Source organism: Microcaecilia unicolor, chromosome 5 (assembly GCF_901765095.1).
Source record: "Microcaecilia unicolor chromosome 5, aMicUni1.1, whole genome shotgun sequence".
In the NCBI taxonomy this organism is placed as follows: Eukaryota; Metazoa; Chordata; class Amphibia; order Gymnophiona; family Siphonopidae; genus Microcaecilia; species Microcaecilia unicolor.
The window spans coordinates 266,724,569-266,747,021 of record NC_044035.1 but is presented as its reverse complement, the minus strand read 5'-3'; the positions used below and the strand labels follow the sequence as shown (position 1 = coordinate 266,747,021).

Genomic DNA, 22,453 nt, shown 5'->3' with positions numbered 1-22,453 from the left:
ACTTGTATTAGATATTTATTTTGTCCCTATATTGAGTTAATTGTCCTTACATTAGATTGCACTGTGCAGTCTGTGTAAAAATAAATATTAATATTTAAGTTTTCTTATGTTTAAAGTGTAATGATAGGCAGAATTCACCAGTGACATCACCAGGCTCCTCGCCGATTACTCAGAGAAGAAAACCACCTCTGGATCCCCTGCAGATGCCACATCTTAGCTTGCCACCAGTACCCCCTCGACTAGACCTTATTCAGAAAGGAGTAGCTCGGTCACCCTGTGCCAGCCCTACAGGCTCACCAAAGGTGAATCCTATTTCAAAGTGATGTTGGATGGAAAGGAGATCTGTGTGATCTATGCTGCATGCTATGATATTAAATGTATCACCATTACTGTTTCATTCCTATTCATGCTGTGGTCTGTGTGTGTGTGTGAGAGCTCTGGTGCTAGATAATTGTTTGTGGTATGAATTGGAAGAACTAAGCCTAGAGCTTTGGCTCTGGTGCCCATAAAAGTGAAGACTTTTGCCAAGAGTCTGTATCTTTTAAAGAATGAAATGGCATTGTTAATTTAAAAAAAAAAAAAGTTTTGCTTTTTTTTTTTCCTTTAAAAAAAAATGTTTTGTGGTTAATTGTCACTTCAGGTAACCTGCACTGGCAAATTTCTGTTCTCAAATTCTTAGTGTACAAAGTACTGATAATATTATTTTAAACATTTGCTGATGCCAGGGATTCCTTTAAAAATCAATGTGTGCATTGTAAACCAATCTGCCCTGTACTCATGCTTTAATACTCTGGCATCATAGAAGCCAACTTTTCAGAATAATTAGGGGTGCTCATCTCAGTATACATTATTGTACCATAAAAAGCAAAGCAAATCTCCTGATGGTCTAAATGATTAGGTGTGCAGAGAAGTTGGATATCATTTGCATAGATGAACATGGTGAACCCAAGGATTGTGCTAGCGTAAGTAAGGGGGATAGGATGATATTAAATAATGTTGGGAGATAGAATGGAGCCTTGGGGAACTTGGACTCTGGGGCATAAGGGGTAGATGATGTAATGCTGCAATGAACAGTATATTACCTATCTGCGATGTGTGTTTGAAACCAATTGTGAACTTACGCTAGCACAATTCTTGGGTTCACCATGTTCATCTATGTGAATGATATCCAACTTTTCTGCACACTTAATCATTTAGACCATCAGGAGATTTCCAGTATCAATGAGAAACTTCAACAAATTGGCTACAGAACAGACACCTTATCTTAAGCTGCACTAAATCGAAACCACTCCTTTTTACAAACTGTTCTATTAAGTTTCTTAGTAAGTTAATTTGCCTTTGTAACAGCCCAATTCCCCAAACAGCTAGTATTACTCAAATTTTTGCAGACATACTGGACATTAATCTCACATTTCAGCCACAAACCGAATAGGCTATACGCTGTTCCTTTTACAAACTTTGTAAGATCAAGATTGTGCAGATGTTCTAGTAGTATGTTGCGATCAGTAAGATCGAAGATGGCTTTAAGATCTAAAGATAAGAGAAGGGTGCTCTTAACATGATCAAGATGGTAGTGGATAAAGGTAGTGATGCCTAATAAAGCTGTTTCCATGCTGTGACATTGACTGAATCCAGTTTGGTGGAGAAATAGTGCATTCATTTTAATGATAATCTGTTAGTTGTGAGTGGACTATAGTTTGTTTCTTTGGAAATAAGTGGTAGATTGGCTATAGGGTGATAATTTGTAATGTCAAATGCAGGTTTGGATGGATTCTTAAGTTTAGGTTGAACAGCAGCTGTTTTCCGTAATGGAGGAACCATTCCTCTTGTCAGACTGGCTTGTACTGTTGCGTGGATGAACAGAAGGAAAGTGGTCAGATTTTTCTTTTAATGAAGCCAAGAGAGAAATACGTTTGGCGAAAGCGGAAGAACAAATGGCTAGAAATGTAAGGAGGGGTGACAGAAATTTCTTCAGGTATATTAGTGAAAGGAGAATGACTAAAAAGGGAATTGTGAGACTAAAAGGTACTACGAACCGCTACGTATTTAATGATGAAGAAAAAGCAAATTTGCTAAATAGATACTTTTATTCTGTTTTCCCTAGAAGAAAATACTGGAGAAGGACCACGATTGACTGGCAAAAGTACTAATGAGAATGGAGTGGATATAGCACCATTCGCGGAAGAGAGTGTGTATGAACAACTTGAAAAGCTAAAGGTGGACAAAGCCATGGGACTGGATGGGATCCACTCCAGGATATTGAAGGAGCTCAGAGAGGTTCTGGCGGGTCCTCTTAAAGATTTGTTTAATAAATCCTTGCAGACGGGTGAGGTTCCGTGGGATTGGAGAACGGCGGATGTGGTCCCTCTTCACAAAAATGGTGATAGGGAAGAAGCTGGAAACTACAGGCTGGTAAGCCTCACTTCGGTTATTGGAAAAGTAATGGGAGCGATGCTGAAGGAAAGGCTAGTGAATTTCCTGGAAGCTAATAAGTTGCAAGATCCGAGACAACATGGTTTTACCAAAGGTAAACTGTGCCAAACAAATCTCATTGAATTCTTTGATTGGGTGACCGGAGAATTGAATCAAGGACGTGCTGTAGACGTAATCTACTTAGATTTCAGCAAAGCTTTTGACACGGTTCCCCACAGGAGGCTTTTAAATAAACTGGATGGGCTGAAGATAGGACTCGAAGTGGTGAACTGGATTAGGAACTGGTTGACGGACAGACGCCAGAGGGTGGTGGTGAATGGAATTCGCTCGGATGACGGAAAGGTGAGTAGTGGAATGCCTCAGGGATCGGTCCTGGGGCCGGTTCTGTTCAATATATTTGTGAGTGACATTGCCGAAGGGTTAGAAGGTAAAATTTGCCTATTTGCAGATGATACTAAGATTTATAACAGAGTGGACACCCGGGAGGGAGTGGAAAACATGAAAAAGGATATGAGGAAGCTAGAAGAATGGTCTAAGGTTTGTCAATTAAAATTCAATGCAAAGAAATGCAAAGTGATGCACTTAGGGAGTAGAAATCCACAGGAGACGTATGTGTTACGCGGTGAGAGTCTGATAGGTATGGACGTGGTGAGGGATCTTAGGGTGATAGTATCTGAGGATCTGAAGGCGACAAAATAGTATGACAAGGCGGTGTCTAGGCTTTATAGAAAGAGGTGTGACCAGCAGAAGAAAGGGGTATTGATGCCCCTGTATAAATCGTTGGTGAGGCCCCACCTGGAGTATTGTATTCAGTTTTGGAGGCTGTATCTTGCTAAGGATGTAAAAAGAATTGAAGCGGTGCAAAGAAAAGCGACGAGAATGGTATGGGGTTTGTGTTACAAGACGTATGAGGAGAGACTTGCTAACCTGAACATGTATACCCTGGAGGAAAGGAGAAACAGGGGTGATATGATACAGACACTGAAATATTTATTAATCTGCAAGCGAACCTTTTCCAGAGATAGGAAGGCGGTAGAACTAGAGGACATGAAATGAGATTGAAGGGGGACAGACTCAAGAAAAATGTCAGGAAGTATTTTTTCACAGAGAGAGTAGTGCATACTTGGAATGCCCTCCCACAGGAGGTGGTGGAGATGAAAACGGTAACGGAATTCAACGGGATAAACATGAAGGAATCCTGTTCAGAAGGAATGGATCCTCAGGAGCTTAGCCGAGATTGGGTGGCAGAGCCGGTGGTGGGAGGCAGGGCTGGTGGTTGGGAGGCGGGGCTAGTGCTGGGCAGACTTCTATGGTCTGTGCCCTGAAAAAGACAGATATAAATCAAGGTAAGGTACACACAAAAAGTAGCACATATGAGTTTATCTTGTTGGGCAGACTGGATGGACTGTGCAGGTCTTTTTCTGCTGTCATCTACTATGTTACTATGAATGTGGATGGAATTGGGTCTAGTGGTGATGTTCATACTGTGGTTAGGCCTACTTAAGTCTGAGATGGATGATTGAATGCAGCAAAGGGACTACAGAATGAGGAGGTAGTGGGGGGGGGGGGGGGGGACTTAGTGTTGTGGAGGGAATTGATGTGGCATCAGTCTTTCTTTATCTATGACCGTAGCTCACCTCCACCAGTTTTCTCCTGCCTCACTCTCCCCCCCCCACCCCTGTCTCTGCCCACCCGCAGCTCATCTACACCACATTCTCTCTGTCCCTTTCAGTTCAGTGTTTTTGATCTATACTGCCCATACCTTACCCTCACAGCCAGTTCTCAGTAGTTTTTCTTTCTTATCTTGCGTGTTCCACACCACACGCATTCTCTTCTCCCAGACTGACAACGTTTTTCTCAATTGCCCCCCCCCCACCCCTTCCTCTTAATTTCTTCTTCCTCCTCTTAGTCCGTATTCACAGTTTGACTTATGTTTGGAGGTAGGTGATTAATTCCCCCTGCATGTTCCACTCCCCCATCTTAAACTTATCTACTTCCTACTGACCTGACTTACTGTGCCTCTCCCTTTAAGCTGCTCTCTCCATTAAGTTTCCCCTCTTCTCTAGCACATGCTCCTCCCTTGCGGGCTAGTCTTACCCTTCTCAGCAGAATTGGCTCATGTTTCAGTTTATTATTCTGCATTATGTGGAACCTTCTTCCTGCTGTCCATTTCCAGAGCCCTACTCATCTCTTACCTGAGACCATTCCTATTTTTTCATCCTCTGCAGCATTGCTACTGGAACTGATGGATTGCAGGACAGTGGCAGTTCTATGCCCAGAAAGTTCCTATGAGCCATTCCGCCTGCATGCCCAGTCCTTGGAATCTCAACAGTCAGCAGCTCCACACAACTTGGGAACTCCAGAGATCACATGCTAAATTGGAGGTCTTGACATGATTCTGAAATCCAGACCACAGAAGCATGTATTCGTTCAACCCACCACATGCCAACCCGCATGATACAGAGCTAATGAGCACAGAGTGTGTGTCTGGCTTGGGTTGCTGAGTTAGGGCTGTAGGCTAGCTCATACTCTGCAAAAATGGAACTGAGTAAGCCTTTTAGTGGTGGCAGCTTTAATATGGCACTCCTTTTTAGTAGCCATAGGAGTGAACTTTTCAAAATTATTTGGGGATCTAAAACCAGATAGAATTACCTCTCTCTGGACACAGTCAAGGAGTTTGTTCAATATTCGGAGTGCTGAAGCACCCATAGAGCTGGATGCTATGACTCCAGCACAGTATCCCTCTTTTTCCCTCCTTCAACAAAACATCTGCTTCTCTGCCCCCGCCCCCAAGACTTTGTCCAGCAGCATGATCCCCTTAATCCCCTTTCCCCCACTTATGTAATATGGAAGGACACAAGAGTAAGGCAGTACCCCCTTATTTCATGGAGCTGTGTGCAGCTGTAAAGGTCATAAATAACCAGAAGCTGATCTTGAGCTTAGTCTGAAGTTGTTGAGAATGAGAAGAGAAGCCAATATTCATAGCTGAGCAATGAGGGAAACTGAATCAGGAAATGCATGTTGGGGGGGGGGGGGGGGCAGTTACTCCTTGCCCTCTTACAAACTCCACCTATCTTTCCAGTCACCTCTTTCTGTTGCCTTGCTATTTCTTTAGGCTGATACAGCATAGTGAACCCACTTGGCCTACCACTGCTTTCTCACATGGGATGTAACAAGGGAAAAAGAATATGGTATTCTTTTCCATTCTTCTCTCAGTTTGAGACTTGATCATAGGTTCTCTCATAACAGAGCTGCTGGAAGAACAGTTTTGGAGATTTTTCAGACTGTATGATTACATACTTCAACAACCCCCTCTGATTTCCCCTTGTTCTTCCAATAAAACAACTCATTTATCTTGGTGACTGTAGGAATTGAGGGAGAAAGACACAATGCCAACTACTCCCCACCCTTGACTCCAGCTAGTACAGAAATCTTGACTGAATTTTAAACAGTTATCCAGCTGTTGTGTCTGTAGTTTGACTTCAGTTTTCTCTTTAGTTCCTCTCCGTCTTCACATTCCTTCTCTTCTAAGAATTATTTTCATGCCTTCTTCTCATCTACTATAATAAAACTCACCCTCAACGTTCTGAGGACACTGACGTCAGTGAAGCCAAGCCCTGACTTCCTTCAAAAAGGTTCGAAGGTTCGTGGTGGTGAAGCCACCAAAATCGCTCCGGGCCCCGCCCTCGAGGGTGGAGCAATAGCAGAACAACGAAGGGGTTGGCAGGGAGGCGGGGTGGGAAATCGCTCTGGGCCCCGCCCTCACGTCAAACATCATAACGTTGGGGGCGGAGCAATGGCAGAACAACGAAGGGGTTGGCCAGAGAGGGAGGGGGTCTTGGCGACGAAAACCTTGCTAGCGCCCGTTTCATTTGCTCTGAAACGGGCCTTTTTTTACTAGTTTCTTTATAATTTCATTCTGCTATGTGTTATCTTTCTTTCTACAGCATCTCTCATATTTCCTTCTACTCTCACACTGTCCTGCTATTTCCTTTCCTCTCTAGCCTCGTCTTTCTTTCCCTTTTCTCTTCTTCATGTCTCTTGGGTCATGTCTCTTCTCTCCACCATGTCCTGACCCCCACTATCCTTTCACAGCCTTTCTTTCAATCCCCTCCTTTCCCAGTCCAGCATAGCTCCTTTCTCCTCTTCTGTCCCAGATCATGTTTCCCCCCACCCAATCCTCTCCCTCCTCCCCCCCAGTCACACACAGCTGCTGTCCTTCTCACTCCCTCACCCTTACAGCCTTTAATTTCCTCTTCTTCCAAAGGGACACTCAGCCTTTGCCCCTACACCCAACCTCTCTTTTCTGTCTTCATGGCAACATTCTTTCCACCAGACAGTAGCTTCTTTGAATTCCCTTATCCTTTTCTAGTCCTCTGTTCCTCTGCCAAGGAGCCAGGCTGATGCTCAGAACTCCCACTGTAAGCCAACGGCACAGAAATTATATTGCTAGAACAGCGCAGAAACCTAGCTTGGTAATGCTCAAAGGAAATGATATTCAAATTATATGCACGATGTAAAAGCGAAAGCAGGGAGGAGGTAATGTGCTTGGCACATAAGCACAAGTTTCACGATAAGCTCAGCTCCTGTGAGGATGCACCTGGCAAACCCAAATGTGAAACACACATTGATGTTTGTTTTCTGCACCTTTTAAATAGAAGTGTTTAAATTTTTAAAAAACTTGGCACTTATATTTAAACATAGGAAATGGGCGCCAACATGTGCTTTCACTTTTGGGTTTGCTCTGACTTGCACACTTTTATTTCTCATTACCAGGCTTCCTTCTGTTTATAAATTATATAAAAACCAGCAGATTTTAAAGACAGAATAATGAGAAATCCTCTCTTCAAACACCCTAATGCCTGCTTCGAGTGGCGTTACTTTTTTTTAGTGGTGAAGTGGCTTTGTTTTATGCGCTGTTTTCTGAGCATTGGGAGGGAATAGGAAATGACCTCATGAATATCCGTTTGACTGCATTAGCATGCTATTTGCTCTAATCTTTGGTGTACTCGTCTCCCACGCTAGAGCCTCCAAGTATTCTGTGCTTACTATTGCAGGCGCTAGTTTGACTCTAATCACCTCTAGTGGTCTACGTTTGGTTCCGAGCACAGGCCTGTTACTAACTGTCTACAATTCTTCCCTTCCACCCTGAAAGCTGAATGCAGGAGATGGTCTATCCTGCACCATGCTGCATCAGCTCCTCTCCTGCCAGCTCATTGATTAGACACAGGCAGTCAGTAGGCACCAGCCCATTGATTAGCCACAGCCAATCAATAGGCTACAGAGGGAAGCAGGAGCAGTAGTGTAGTTGACATGTGGACATAAGCACTTCCTCTTTCCCCATGTTGCTTTGCAACATGGAGCTCTCTACTGTCAGTCTAGAGAACTGATGGAGAGAATATTGGAAGTACAATGCACTCCATTTAAGTGCATGTCAGATAAGCGCATGCTCTGTTTAACTGCATGCTGTACTTCGGTCCCATTTTTGGCGCCATCAGTTTCTATAGGGACAAACTTCGGTTTTAGCGCACCACTGATAAGTGCAAGATTCGCTTATATACATGGTTTAAGACCGCTCCTCTGCAGGAAAGACTCCACATAAGCGCGCGCACGGAATAGGGAAGCCGATTGCCGCGTGATAACCAACAAGATTTCAAATTTTCTGCCCCTTTAACTGCCACAGGCAGAATAAGCAAAAGAATGTTGTTAAAGTGTACACTGGAGTCGTCGTCATTGCGCAACTGTAAGACTTTAGCACTGACTGAACGAATAGAAGTTCTTAAAAAATTTGAAAACAAATAGAGTCAAGTATCTATTGCTAAAGAATATGGTGTCAATCCCAGTCAAATTTCACGTATCTTGAAGCAGAAAGACCAGCTTCTGGAAGACTGGCAAAACCATACAAATCCACACCGGAAACAAAAACGGGCAGGAAAAGCTGAGGAGGGTAGAAGATGTTCTTCTTCGGTGGTTTTCTCAAGTCAGGAGCAGACAATTTCCTGTCAGTGGTCCACTGCTTATGGAGAAAGCTAATCAGCTAGCTGAAAGTCTTGGACTAACTGAATTCAAAGGCACTGTTGGATGGTTGGAAAGATGGAAGGAGAGGAACAACATAAAATTCAAGAAACAGCATGGTGAAAAACAAGATGCTGATGACTTTGGTGCTGAAAATTGGGTTGTTTCAGTTCTTCCTACCATCTTGAACGAGTGCACCTCGTGACATTTTCAGTGCTGACGAAAACGGTCTCTACTGGTGAGCGATTCCTGATGGAACACTTGCATTCAAGCAAGCCAAAACTACAGGAGGTAAAATGTTGACTGACGATCCTCCTTTGCTGCAATATGGATGGGAATGAAAAGTTGGAACCCCTCGTCATTGGAAAGAGCAAACAGCCCCGTTGCTTCAAGAATGTTAAGCGACTTCCTGTGTCGTATGAGGATAACACAAATTCATGGATGACTGGGGAAATTTGGAAGCAGTGGCTAAAGAAGTTAGACACTAGAATGCGGGCACAAAAGCGTCAGATTTTGTTGCTTTGTGATAATTGTGCTGCACACAGTGATGATGTCAGGCTGTCTGTCGTCAAGGTGGTCTTCCTGCCACCAAACACTACCTCTCTGATCCAACCTATGGATCAGGGCATAATAGCCAATTTCAAACATTATCGGGCTCTTGTGCTACGTCATCTGATGAGCGTTATGGATGACCAGCACCGTACGGGTCTATCTGGAGGCCACTGGATGTCAGTGATATGACAGTTTTTACTGTGTGGCAGACATAGTCTATGGAACTCACAGACACAAGAGTGTACAGAGGACTATGGCTGATTACTTCAAGTAAGCCTAACGTCAGTTAACGGAGAATGTATACTGTACGTATAATAAACAGTACTGTACATATGTTTATCAGATGTCAAACTTCTTTGGGTCACAATGGTTAAGTGCATGCTCCGGTTAACTGCATGTATTTCTTTGGTCCCAGACCCTTGCACTTAAGCGGATTGCACTGTACTCAAGCATAGTGGTGCCTCTAGACAGAAGTATTTGGGGTTGCAACATGGGGAGCAAGCCAGGTATGAGAGGGCAAACCAAAGTGACACTCCTGCACATCACACTCGCATCACTGCTCTTCCTTCCCTATGTTTAAATTAGCTATGAGAATATAAAAAACAGTTCCAACAGTGTTTTATGTATAGAGAATAGTCCACAATCGGTTTCGGGCACCCAGTAAAACTATAATTCAGTGGATGATTCTACCTGAATGAAGTCTATATAGAATGGGACAGAATCGCAATATAAATCTTGTATCTCGATTCTGTAGCATACGCTCTCTACAATCCCCCAGTAATGGAGCCAGACATTTCCCCTTAGAACTCAGCATACAAATATACATAAATATTAAGACTGTGGTGACATCTCAGGAATGACACATGTGCCACTACCAGACACTTTGCGTTTAACTTACACCTCTGTAAAAAAACAACCACTTGTAACCTATAAAGCGAACACTATTCCAAAACAACACTAAGTCCTAGGATTCAAAGTGCAGTATCCTTACTTAGGAAAAGGCAGCATTACAAATATTACACAGAGTCCTAGGACAGCCATGCTCCTCATACTGGGGAAGCGGAACAAATGGGACAGCACAGGACCTACAGGCTAGCAAAATCCTTCACTTCTGGTATATATACAGAGCATGGACAGACCCTCAACTAATATGGAATAAGGAAACATAAATTAGAAATGGAAACATGCAGACAAAAATTACATTACTCCCAAAAACTAGATTCTATGAGTATGTAGTACTAAAAAAGAGAAACAGAAATGAAATTTCTTCCCGTATTTTGCAAAATACAAAAATAGAAAGGATTCTCATTTTCCTAAGATGAATCTTTAAAAATTGAAAATAAATCTTGTGTTCTACCTTTGTTGTCTGGGCATTTTATTTTTCTAATTGGGTGGGTCTCAGTCTCTCTTCCACTTTTTTGTGTTGATCCTCTTAAGTCCTTTTCCAGGATTGCCTTTCCCATCTTCTCTCTCATCTTCTCTTCTCCCCTTCTTTCTTTCTGCATTCTTGTATCCCACTGTTATCTGAAAACAGGTTTCGGTTCAAAGTGGTTTACAGATTACACGTAGGTGAAATTACATTTATTGCTTAGGGGAGATCAAGTACACCTGTCTGTTACTGATCTTTCATTGTTCTCGTCTCCACCTCCATATCCATTCATATCTCATTTAACCCCCATTCTCCCTTTCTCTCACTCTGTTCTTTAGTCTCCTTCACCTCACCTCTCATCTACCAGCTTTTCCTATCTCCCTCTCATTCCGTGTCTAAAACTCCTATTGTCCCCTCTTTCTCTCTTCTTCCCAAGTTTTCATATACCCCCCTCTGTCTTTTACCCACTCCCTAGTACTCCATTTCCAAATTCTGTACTCAAGCTCTCAGCTGTCATTCCCTTCCCAGCCCACACTCCATTCCTGTCTTTCCTTCCTTACTTTACTCCAAGCCATTCACTTTCTTATTCTTTACCCAGCCTCCTACTTCCTCTTTCACCATTTTTTTTAGCTCCACTTCCCCCCTCATTCACCTCAAACCCATTCTTTTTCTTTCTCGTATCCTTCCACAGCACCCCCATCTCTTTTTATTGCTTCTCATCGCAGATCTCCAAGGTATTCACACTGTGTTTCAGCCTCTACACACCCTTCGCCACCTTTGTCTTAGTCCCATCTCACACCTTCACTCATACTCCCAACCCATGTAAAACCCCCCACTCATACCTACCAGTTGCCTGTCCCCTCCAAATTCGGACCAGTTTCTTCCATCCACAATTCCCTGCTCTGCCCCCACTCAGTCACCACTTTTCTGTTCTTTAGGTTCTTCTTCTGCTCGTTCCTTCTCCCCTAGTCCCTGAATACCATCTTTCTTCTGTTTTGTCCTCCAGTCCCCTAAGTCTCATTCTTCTCTTCTGCTCTCTCAAGTCTCTTATTTCCTGAATTGTACAAAATGCATTTCTCTTATTCAAATAGTGTGTCGGACACCTCAGGAGCTGTAATCTTCCCTGTTCTCTGTCTCCACCCCCTATCTCTCCTTGGTCTGGCATCTATTTTGCTCTCTTAAGCTCTTCCTTCTCCTTCACTCACTTTGACTTGGCATCTGATCTGGCTAGGTCTGCAGCCCTGGTGTCCACTATGGGTCATATGAGCCCCTTCCTTTTTCTTACAGATGTCAGGCCATGTGATTTTTTTTTTAAGTGCTTGATATACCGCCAAACTGCATGTGGTACCATGTGGTGGTTAACAATGAAAACAAAGAAAAAAACAGAAAAGAAACTACAATGAATAACAAGAAATAAGAGTATTAAATGTAGTAGAGGAAATCAAGGAGAAGGTCAAAGGAAATAAGTGGAAGGAGGGGGAGGGTCTGCAGATGGTGGAGGGGAGATGGGACATGGGTTAAGGGATACTGCCAAACCGATAATGGTACATGGTTGTTAATGGAATGTTGACTGAAAGAGCCAGGTTTTAAAGGGCCCATATAGCCCATGACCAACCAGCTTACAGGTACTGTCTGATTCTGGTTGGGTGGCCAGTCATTTTTTGGGGGAGTGGCTCGTGCCACACCATAGCCATGCCTGTGCTTAAGCACCCACAGCACCAGCACCTGGACCAAGACACTATCTCTTTTTTTTTTCTAATGAAATATTAACTGTAGATAAAGTCTTAGATGTATTTGAAATGGAGGGTCCCTTTATGCCTGAGAGGGAGTGGGTAGTACAAGGCATGGTTTCCTTAGGAACACTCCCTCACACTGAAGTGGCTTAAGTATGTTAGCTTGACTGGCCAGGAGGGTGGGGCTCAAGCAGAGAGCTGGAAGTTTAAGACCTTTGGCAGAACAGGATGGGGAGGCCTCAAATGAAGTAGTCTTAAGGGGGATGCCCCGAGCAGAGAAGCCTCCAAGGGAGTGACCCTGAATAAGGATACCCCCAGCATATTCAGTACCTGAAGGAAGTGCCAGGGAAGAGGAGTAGCCTTAGCCTAAGTTTCCCTGTGATGGGAAACTGTGTGTGTTCAATTCAGCTTCCAGGAGGAGTTAATTATTCTTATAAGGAAGACTACCAAGGTAGGAAGTAACCTTGAAGTATATCCAGAGAGTTCCTGATTTTGGTGTATACTCTGACGAGGCCCAAGACGGTGTTAGGGGCTATCTGTGTTTGGGGCTAGCTAGGAGTCAACCTGTTAAGAATATTTCCTGTGACTATATTGAGAGAGAGAGAGACTGACTAATTAAAAGGACTAAAACTGCCAAGTAACAGCTGATTACTGTCCCTTTTTGTACATAGTGTTTTGACTTTTACCTGCAGCCTCTGTGTGTGTGCCACATTTGTGTGAGGTCCTGCAGCCAGCTGCTAGCACGCTTCTACAGCCTGCTTTCACTAAAGCCTTTCTCTCATTCTGTATTTGTATCTGTTTGTATTTAAATAGAAAAATTATGGTTCATGATAGGGTCCTCTGTACTCTGACCCTTACATATTTCCATAGTGTCTTAATGTGCAACCAGTTGGTCTAGTCATCAGTGTGACTGATGAAATCCAGTTAAATAACTTGTATTTGCATCAATTTTTAAAACATCAAAGCATCTACTGAATTTTTTTACTTTTTTTTAATGTTAATGGCAACACTTTCTCAACATTTTATTTTTCAGCAAAGCACATAGGTAGGTGTACTTTAATATCAAATTGTCTGCTACATGAAATTGAGAGATATTTTTTGGTTCCATGCATGTACATCCTTTGTGTGCCTTAGGACAAACCTTTCCAGGATTTTAGTTTGTCATATTGCTCCATATTAAATGATTGCTTACTGAAAATAGGTTGTAAAGACTGAGATGTGTTCTATCTACTTGTGTCACCAATGCATAGTGAGCCAGGGAAATACAGCTGTGTCTTGAACATTTCATTCTTTTACTAGTGTTGAATGGAGAAGGACAAAAAGTGACTATGATGGGAAAATTGAGTAGATTCATCTCAACAGCATAGAGTATTAACGTACATGGAGACAGTTTATCATATTTTAGCAGAGGTGCTTTTAAATAATGTTAACAAAAGGTGAAATTTAAATTTGATAAACATTAAACAGTACACTATCTCAACCAGAAATCCCTGTTTAAGAACTGCCACATACATTTTCACTGTGTGGTTAGACGCAAGACCACATGAGGTTTATTTAACTCTTCAGAATGTTATGTAAAGATAGATGACTTTTCTGTATATATCCATGTCTAGAAATTTTCTCTTTTCTCTTTTGCTCAGTCTTCCCCATGCATGATGAGGAAACAGGATAAACCACTTCCAGCACCACCACCTCCCCTGAGAGATCCTCCCCCTCCACCTCCTGAGAGACCACCTCCCATCCCACCTGACAACAGGATAAATAGGCACATACATCATACAGAAAGTGTGCCTTGCAGAGACCAGCCCATGCCTCTCGAAGCCTGGTGCCCAAGAGATGTTTCTAGCAGCACTCAGCTAGCAGGATGTCGGCTAGCAGGGGATGGTTCTCCAAAACCTGGACTTGCCGCTGCTGCTTCCAGCATAAATGGGAGACACACCCGGATGAGTTCAGATCCAGGATTTGTGCGAAAACAGCACAGGCATCACGATTTATCTATAGAAGGTGCCAGGGTAAGAAATGTATATTAAAACGAATTTCATGAATTCCCATGCTGTGATAGTGGAATAAACTGTTGGGTCATAACATACCTTCCCAGGTTTTAATAACAGCAAAACAAGCAATGGGTGTTCATTTTTGGATTTGAGGTGTGATAATATGGTTTCATTCTCTTGAGAAACAAGATATGACTTAACATCATAGAGTGACAATGACCAAAAATATATTATACTTAAAGAAAATAGTCCGATAGTCCTTCACTAAACAGGATTTTTAAAACTAGTTTGGTTTTTTTTTTTTTAAATTTTGTGGTCTTTTATGGTTTCACTGACACAGAAAGGTCAATGTATTATTTTCTTCAAGGATGTGTGCCTCGGAGTTTGAAGCAGACTAACATGTACCCTTTATTGAAGAAGAATTTAGATCCAACTAATTCCTATCCTCGCCATTTTTAAGTAAGATTTTACAGAAAGATGTTCTTGGACAACTCCAGTTTTTTTGGAGGATAAGGGTGAATTAGATGTGCACCAGTTCAGATGGCACAGAGGACACAGAATGGAGACTGTTATCCAGCGTTATTTATTTTCAGTGGTAATTTCATGCAGGAGGGTCTCCCTTGTAGTGTTGTTTGATGCATCAGTGGTATTCGATACAATAGATCAAACATTGGACCCTATGTTAAGCCGTGCTAGCTTTGTTTTAGCACATACTAAAAATTAATGCATGCTAACGCTAGAGACACCCATATGGGTGTCTCTAGCATTAGCACACAATAACGTTAGCACATCTTACTAAACAAGGCCCATTGTTTTTACAGAGACTGTATGTTATTGGCCTATGTGGTCCAATGTTAGCATGGTTTTCCTCTTTTCTTGTAGATTGTAAACAGAAAGTACAATTTGGAAGAGTGTCATGAAATGCCTAGCCACCCTCCTGGGGTTAACCCCCAGTCAGAGGGTCTATCCTGATCACAGCTCAGGTCTGCCTACATCTGCTGCTTGTGCTCTACACTAGCACCCTCTTCCCACCGACTAGGTCACAACCACCTCTGGGCGAGTCACCCGCTCTCAGATTATCCCCAGTGCCACCAAGATCCTTTATCAGTCCAGACAGGCAGAGTCAACAAGCTAAACAGGTTTATTGTCACAATGAACAAAAAAAAATGTGCAATTGGCAAACAACAACAGGTAACTGAATTATGGATCAATTATAACACTAACTAAATATTTTAGTACTGTCTAAACAGTACAGGGGAAGGATCAGGACATATAATTCACCGAGCCTCAGCAAGGAGATCTGACTCTTTTTCTCCCAGGCTAAGACTGAAGCAATAGCCAGCAACAACTGCTGGGTAATTTCAAACTTCAGGCCAATCAGAGCCCAGTCAACAAGTTTTAAAAGTATACTGCGCACAGCACTGTAGATTCACTTCTTCACTAAGTGAAGATACATGACAGACCTCATAGATCTACCAACAAGAAACAGAATCAGGTCATCACGATCATACCTAAACTTACACTATCCAAATTGCAGAGGACTTAAATACAAAACAACTTACGCATCCAGCTTCTCCTGCGTAAGCGCACAACTATGGAATGGACTCCCAATAGCTGTAAAAACAATCCATGACCATTCAAACTTCAGAAAATCACTAAAAACCAACCTCTTCAAAAAGGCTTACTACTACTACACCGATCCAACGTAAATCCCCACACCCAGCAACACAATACAACGAATGATAGTACTGGACAATATACAATCTTCATTCCCTTCGACCTTCATGGTGCCTGACACACACCTACTTAATTTGACCACAATTCAACCTTGTACTTGTTATTTAACCGACAGGCGAACGCCGTTACGGTACCATGTAAGCCACATTGAGCCTGCAAATAGGTGGGAAAATGTGGGGTACAAATGTAACAAAAATAAATAAAACAAAACTAAAAGAGGGCATTCACTTTTCTACAACAGCTTTAACATAAACCTGCACCACCTGCTGGCCAAACTAGAAAAATGCATTTCAAGAGCTAATAAAGGCAGTTGTACAGGTTTAAAACACACTGTTCTGTCACAAGGTGGTGCTGTGGTGCCTTCTGTTTTGTGCTCTGGGGTTAGTTATATCTGGAAAAAGTTTCTATATTACACTGGCCACAATTTGGCTTCACATCATCAGATAGTACGGAAACATTGGTGCTCTTTCTAACTACATATGTCAACACCTATGCAAAGGCGACCAAGTAATTCTTCTCCAATTCGATATATCGGTGGCGTTCGATGTGGTTGATGACATATGGCTACTCGAACGCCTGGACCAGATAGGAATAACAGGGACTGTGATCAAATGGTTCAGTGAATTCCTTTCAAATCGAAGCTATTTTGTCAAGCAGAACAACCAACTTTCCAATTACTGGTCTCCTAACTGTGGGGTCCCGCAGGGATCTCCCCTCTTACCTATCCTGTTCAATCTCTTTGTCATCCCTTGCCTCAGTACACCTAGGTCTTAATGAACTACCTTTATCCTTCGCGGATGACATCCTGCTTTTCTTACTAGTGACAGCATCAAACAAAGATACAACTCAGTCTGTAATGAATAGCATGACTGCTGTTAATACCTGTGCTCTGACCAAGAAGCTGAAATTGAATGCACAAAAAACCAAGGTCCTGTGGTTCTGAAATCAGGGAGTTGAGGTCCCATCATCAATATCTTTGTCCATTAGTCAAAGCTTTACAGTTGAGTCCGAAACCAGAGTACTAGGGGTCTTGCTTGATTCTTCACTCACCTTCTTTTCCTATATTAACCAGCTATTGAAGAAAACACTGTTGAGACAGCTATGTCTAGTCAGATCATTTTTCAACCTAAAAGCCTTTTCAGTACTAGTCCAAATGCTAGTCCTACTTCACTTGGATTACTGTAACATTTTATTGTTTGGTATTAAGTGTCAATATCAAAATAACTGCAGATCATACAGAATACAGCAGCTAAACTAATATACAGATTGAATAGATATACTAGTGTTTCAATTCATCTTAACAAACTACATTGGCTTTCCATAGCAGAAAGACTCTGGTTCAAAGCTGTTTGTTTAGTTTTTCAAATCTTACAGGGTTTCACCTCTGAACTGCTGACTAAGACTGCTTCGCTACGTTTGGTCCAGTCTAACAGACTGAAAGAACAACTGATGCTAGCATCACTGTTTTAAAAGACAATTTGAAATCAGAAGATTTTCAACTCTCTATTCCCTGTACTTGGAGTTAAAATATGGAACTCTTTACCATCAGAACAGGAAACAGCTACCTTAGCTTCAGGAAGAAACTAAAAACCTTTCTCTTCCCAAAGACTGCTTAATAACAATCCATTGCCTTCTACCTCCTAGTATCATCCATTATCGTTTCCTATAATGTTTTTGGTCTCATGCATTACACCAATGGTCTCTAATTTTTGTACCTCACACTAACATTATGGGCTTTTGTCTCACCTAGAATGTAAATCACACTGAACCCTGGAAAGGAGATATTAGTGGTATACAAGAATTGATTTGATGTGTTGTCAGCCATCTTATTTAATATCTATCTGTTTCATTTATGTTTGAGACTGCTGGAGCTAGTTGTATATTATCAGTTTTGTGCCAATGTACAATTCGTTATTCCAGTTCATGACTTCTTGGCTGTAGCAATGTCTGAAGTAAAGGGCTGTCGAATAGCTAAACATTCTTGGATGTCTGAGCATAAGGTGGTGTTGAACCTACAGTAAGCCAAAATCCTTTACCTCAGTTGCATAGGATCTGTCTCTGTTCCTCTGTGGTTGTTGATTGTTATTCTGCAGACAGAGGTATGAGACTTGGGGGTTATTCTGGCTATATCGTTATCCTTTGGATTGTATGTTAGGGTGGTGGCTATAATCACATCTTCAAACTTTACGTTTTGCTCAAATTGATGTAATTTTTGAATTAGGATGATTTTAGGATGATGTTTCAGGCAATTGTAATCTCATATTTGGATCTGGTGGGATTGCCTTCTTTTGAGGGTACTACAGGTGGTTCAAAATGTAGCCATTCACCAGTTTACAGTTGCCCAACATTTTGATCATGTCATTCCAAACTTGCGGGTTCTCCACTGGCTGCCAGTAGTCTGGAGGATTCAATTTAAAATCTTGATGCTGGTTGGTTTTTATGCAATTTTATAGTAAGGCTCCAAAGTACTTCACATCTGTGATTTCACTGTATGCCCTGATACAAACCTTGCATTCAAGTGGGCACAGTTTGCTGATAGGGCCTTCTGTTCAGTCCTTCCATTTGGTTTACAGTCCTAACCGTACATTTTCTACTGCTGAATTCATGTAATGGAACTGTGTCTCAGAAGACATTAGGCTGGAGGGAGGGGCACGATACTCTTTGGAAATTAGGGAAGGCGCATCTGTTTGCTATGGCATTAGGTGAGCTTTGAACCCTTTGCTTTATGTTATAAGAAAATTGAGCAGTGGGTAGCTGTGTGTTTGTTTTAATGTAATTTAAATGTTATTAGGAATGTTGGTATTTGGTGCGTATGTGTAATGAATGTTATAACATGGTGCAGAAGGGGTGTTAGTGATGTTTTGCTTTGTTTCTGATTTTAAGTGCTTTATGTATATTATGAATTCTCTCCGTCTTTGATTTAAGTGACATATATGTATTATGAATTATTTCCTATGTTTCTCTTGTTCCCTGCCTATCCCTAGGGGATAGATGGGTAAGAAATAAAAATGGTGATGTCTATGTAGAGTTCTGGTAGACAAGTACAGCAAAACTCATCTCTCCCTTCCTCAAAATGTTCATAATCACAAAAGTGGCTATCTAAAAAAAAAAAAAACAAAAAAACATCTTAATGAAAGCAATGGGGAGATAGATATTGATCTGTTGAATTTATTTTTTTAAAGGTCTTTTCCAATGGCCATCTGGGAAGTGAAGAGTATGATGTACCTCCACGACTTTCTCCTCCTCTTCCAATCATCTCCATCCTCCCTGTTACAAAGTGAGTCATGTTTCTTCATTAAGTGATGTTGGAAGGAAGGTTGGTGGCAGGTGATAGCTTTCTCTTCCACTTCAGACTGTTTGCTGCCTTTGTAGAATAATATTTCATCCTTGGGTTTACCTCCTTGTCGCACATCTTCCTCAAAATCAGCAGTACATTCTGTTTGCAACCTTCAGTTCACATCTTTCTTCTGATTCTTCTGCTGATTTTAACCCTCCAAAGGGGAATGTAGAAAGCTACACATAAAAGAGCCTAACCCAGACAGAGGATTGCAAGCTGTACGGAAAGTCCCTAATACACAAAGAAGTCTCAATTAGATCAGCTCAGTTTGACCTGTTGGGAGTGTGTGCTGCATCTGAACATTTCTGTCTTTATATTTTTAGTTATTTGATTAAGGAGATAAGGAAGCATCTTATTTGCTACTGCATTTGATGGCTGTTACGGTTTGTGGTTAGTTTATACACACTGGCCTTAATTTTATAATGGAGTACCTATGTGAAAAGCCAGCAAGGTGCCTGTTTTAGAAAGGCAACATAGGTGCCTATGTCACTTTCTAAAATAGCCATGTATTGCAGTGCCCTACCCCTTCTCCCTTATAGTGCTGAAATGCTGTTGCACAAATTTAGACTTGCTTTGAAGGACTTGTAAGTATGTACTTATGTTCTATGCATGTACATATGTATTTTATAACCTAAAAGAAGGGGGTAGACCAGTGATTCCAACGAAGGATATTTATTAACAGATACAGTAAAATGACAGACTCAACAAAGTCTGTTTCAGCGCCATAATGCACCTGCATCAGGAGTGAAAACAATTTCGATAAATGAGTCCGAAAATGCTGAGCACAATGCCCAGTAAACAAATAATCCTGCATCAGAAAACACCAAAGTGACGTACAAGCCAAGCCTGTTTAGTCATTGACGAGGTTTGACTTGTGCTTTGTTTGCACCTCACTTTGGTGTTTTTTGATGCAGGATTATTTGTTTACTGGACATTGTGCTAAGCATTTTCGGACTCACTCATCGAAATTGTTTTGCCTCCTGATGCAGGCACATTGTGATGCCAAAACACTGACTGCGTCAAGTCTCTGTCATTTTTACTGTATCTTTTAATAAATATCCTTTGTTGTGTTTTGATTTTACTTTTTCGATTAAAGGGTTTTCTCTTTTCTTTGGATTCATATGTATTTTATAAAATACAATTCAATAATATATAAGCTGGAGAAATACCTACAAATTATAAATGTAAAATACAGTGCAATCCGCTTAAGTGCAAGGGCCTGGGACCGAAGAAATAGATGCAGTTAACAGGAGCGTGCGCTTAACCGTTGTGAGCCAAAGAAGCTTGACATCTGATAAACATATGAACATTACTGTTTATTAAATGTACACTCAATACAGTCTCTGGTATTTGGCTTTCTTAAAATAGTCAGTGATAGTCCTCTGCACACTACGGTGTCTTTGGGTTTCGTAGATTAAGTCTGCCAGACGGTAAAATCGTTCATAGCTCTGACACCCAGTGTTCTCCAGGTAGGCCCTAATGGTGCTGAGACCCTCCAGTGCTGTAGCGAAAGTGGCAGGAGGTTGTTGGATCAGTGCCTCGCTGCTCATCTGATCGCTTGCTTCATCGGTGGCCGTTGCCTGCTTGCAGGCGCAGAGCTCGACATCCGTGCTGTCACCGGCTGTCTGTATACTGCAATCTACAGCTACGTATCGTTGGAACTGCTCATTGCTAACACCGGCTGGGATGTCAGCAGCCACGCTGGCCATGGCTGCATCCGTTTGGTCCCTGCCCGCATCCTTGAAAAAGCGTGCCCGCCTGTAGCATTTGATGATGGTTGCCTGTGTGACCCGATTCCAGGCTTCTTTCTGCAGGTGCAGGGAATCCAACAGGGACAGAGAACGAGCCAGTTCAATGGCACGTTTGTTATCACCAGTCTGTCCGTCCATAAGGCCCATCAGACGCCTTAGAAGAAGAGCACGATAATGGGCTTTAAAATTGGCTATGATGCCCTGATCCAATGGTTGGATCAGCGAGGTAGTGTTTGGAGGCAGGAAGACCAGCTTAACATGAGACAGCCTGGCAGGAGCATTGTGAGCAGCAGAATTGTCGCAGAGCAGCAAAATGGGACGCTTCTGTGCCCTCATTCTGGTGTTTAAATCCTTTAGCCACTGCTTCCAAAGGTCCCCAGTCATCCACGAATTGGCATTCGCCCGGTATGACACAGGGAGCCGCTTCACGTTCTTGAAGCAACGGGGCTGCTTGCTCTTCCCGATGACCAGGGGTTCCAGCTTCTCACCCCCATCCATATTGCAGCATAGGAGGATGGTCAGTCGTTCCTTGGACGCTTTGCTTCCCGTAGGTGTGGCCTGCTTGAATGCCAGTGTGCCATCAGGAATGGCCCGCCAGTAGAGGCCGGTTTCATCGGCGTTGAAAATGTCCCGAGGTGCATACTCGTTCAGGATGGAAGGAAGGACCGACACCACCCAATTTTCAGCCCCCGAGTCATCAGCATCCTGCCTCTCACCGTGCTGCTTCTTAAATGTGATATTGTTCCTTCTTTTCCACCTTTCCAGCCACCCGACAGTGGCTTTGAAGTCATTTAGCCCAAGACAGCCAGCTAACTGGCCAGCTTTCTCCATGAGCAGCGGACCGCTTACAGGAAACTGTCTGCTCCTGACCTGTGAAAACCACCGAAGGAGAGCCCCCTCAACCTCCTCAGCCTTTCCCGCCCGCTTACGTTTCCGTTGTGGGTTTCTGTTGCTTCGCCAGTCTCCCAGAAGCTGGCGTTCCCGCTTTAAGATTCGCGAAATTTGACTGGGGTTCACGCCATATTCTCGGGCAATAGATGCCTGGCTCTGCCCGGTTTTTAATTTCTTCAGCACTTCTATTCTTTCACATAAGGTTAAAGTCTTACTTTTGCGTTGCTCCATGGCACACTGTAATCGCCTTTCCTCCGCACCTGTGCCGCCTGTGTACCGTTAACCAACGAGACGTCACACCCCTTGGTCGCGTGGCAACAGAACGGGAGGGTCGGCGGGAGCATCCCCGGTGCTCTCGATGGCTCTTTGCAAAATTTAAGCAAAGTGTTGACCGGGAGCAATACCGCATGTGGCCACCGGGGGGCGCCCGCTATGGAAGTCTTAAAGGGGTTTTTTTTCCTTCCCTGCAGGCAGGCAGGAGATCCACAGGGTTGGCTAAGAAAGACGAGACCCTCCCCTCCAGGGGAGGGGGGGGGCGACTTTTCCTTTCAACAGGTCGGAGAGGTTTCTCCGGATTACTATGTTGGTGTTGCTCGCCGCCGACAGGGGCGCCTTGACCGAGAAGCCTGCCAGGGCTCAGA

At 42.8% G+C, this 22,453-nt stretch overlaps 1 protein-coding gene across 2 annotated transcripts in view; it reads left to right on the top strand.

The window, feature by feature from the left end:
- The window catches only part of CBLB (Cbl proto-oncogene B), a 213,690-nt gene that overhangs the window by 155,849 nt on the left and 35,388 nt on the right, over positions 1-22,453 (top strand). For both annotated transcript variants that reach the window (XM_030204169.1, XM_030204170.1), the window contains 3 exons: positions 117-302; positions 13,743-14,114; positions 19,016-19,110. In XM_030204169.1, coding sequence (XP_030060029.1) covers positions 117-302; positions 13,743-14,114; positions 19,016-19,110 — 653 coding nt within the window. The remainder of the gene's footprint in view (positions 1-116; positions 303-13,742; positions 14,115-19,015; positions 19,111-22,453) is intronic.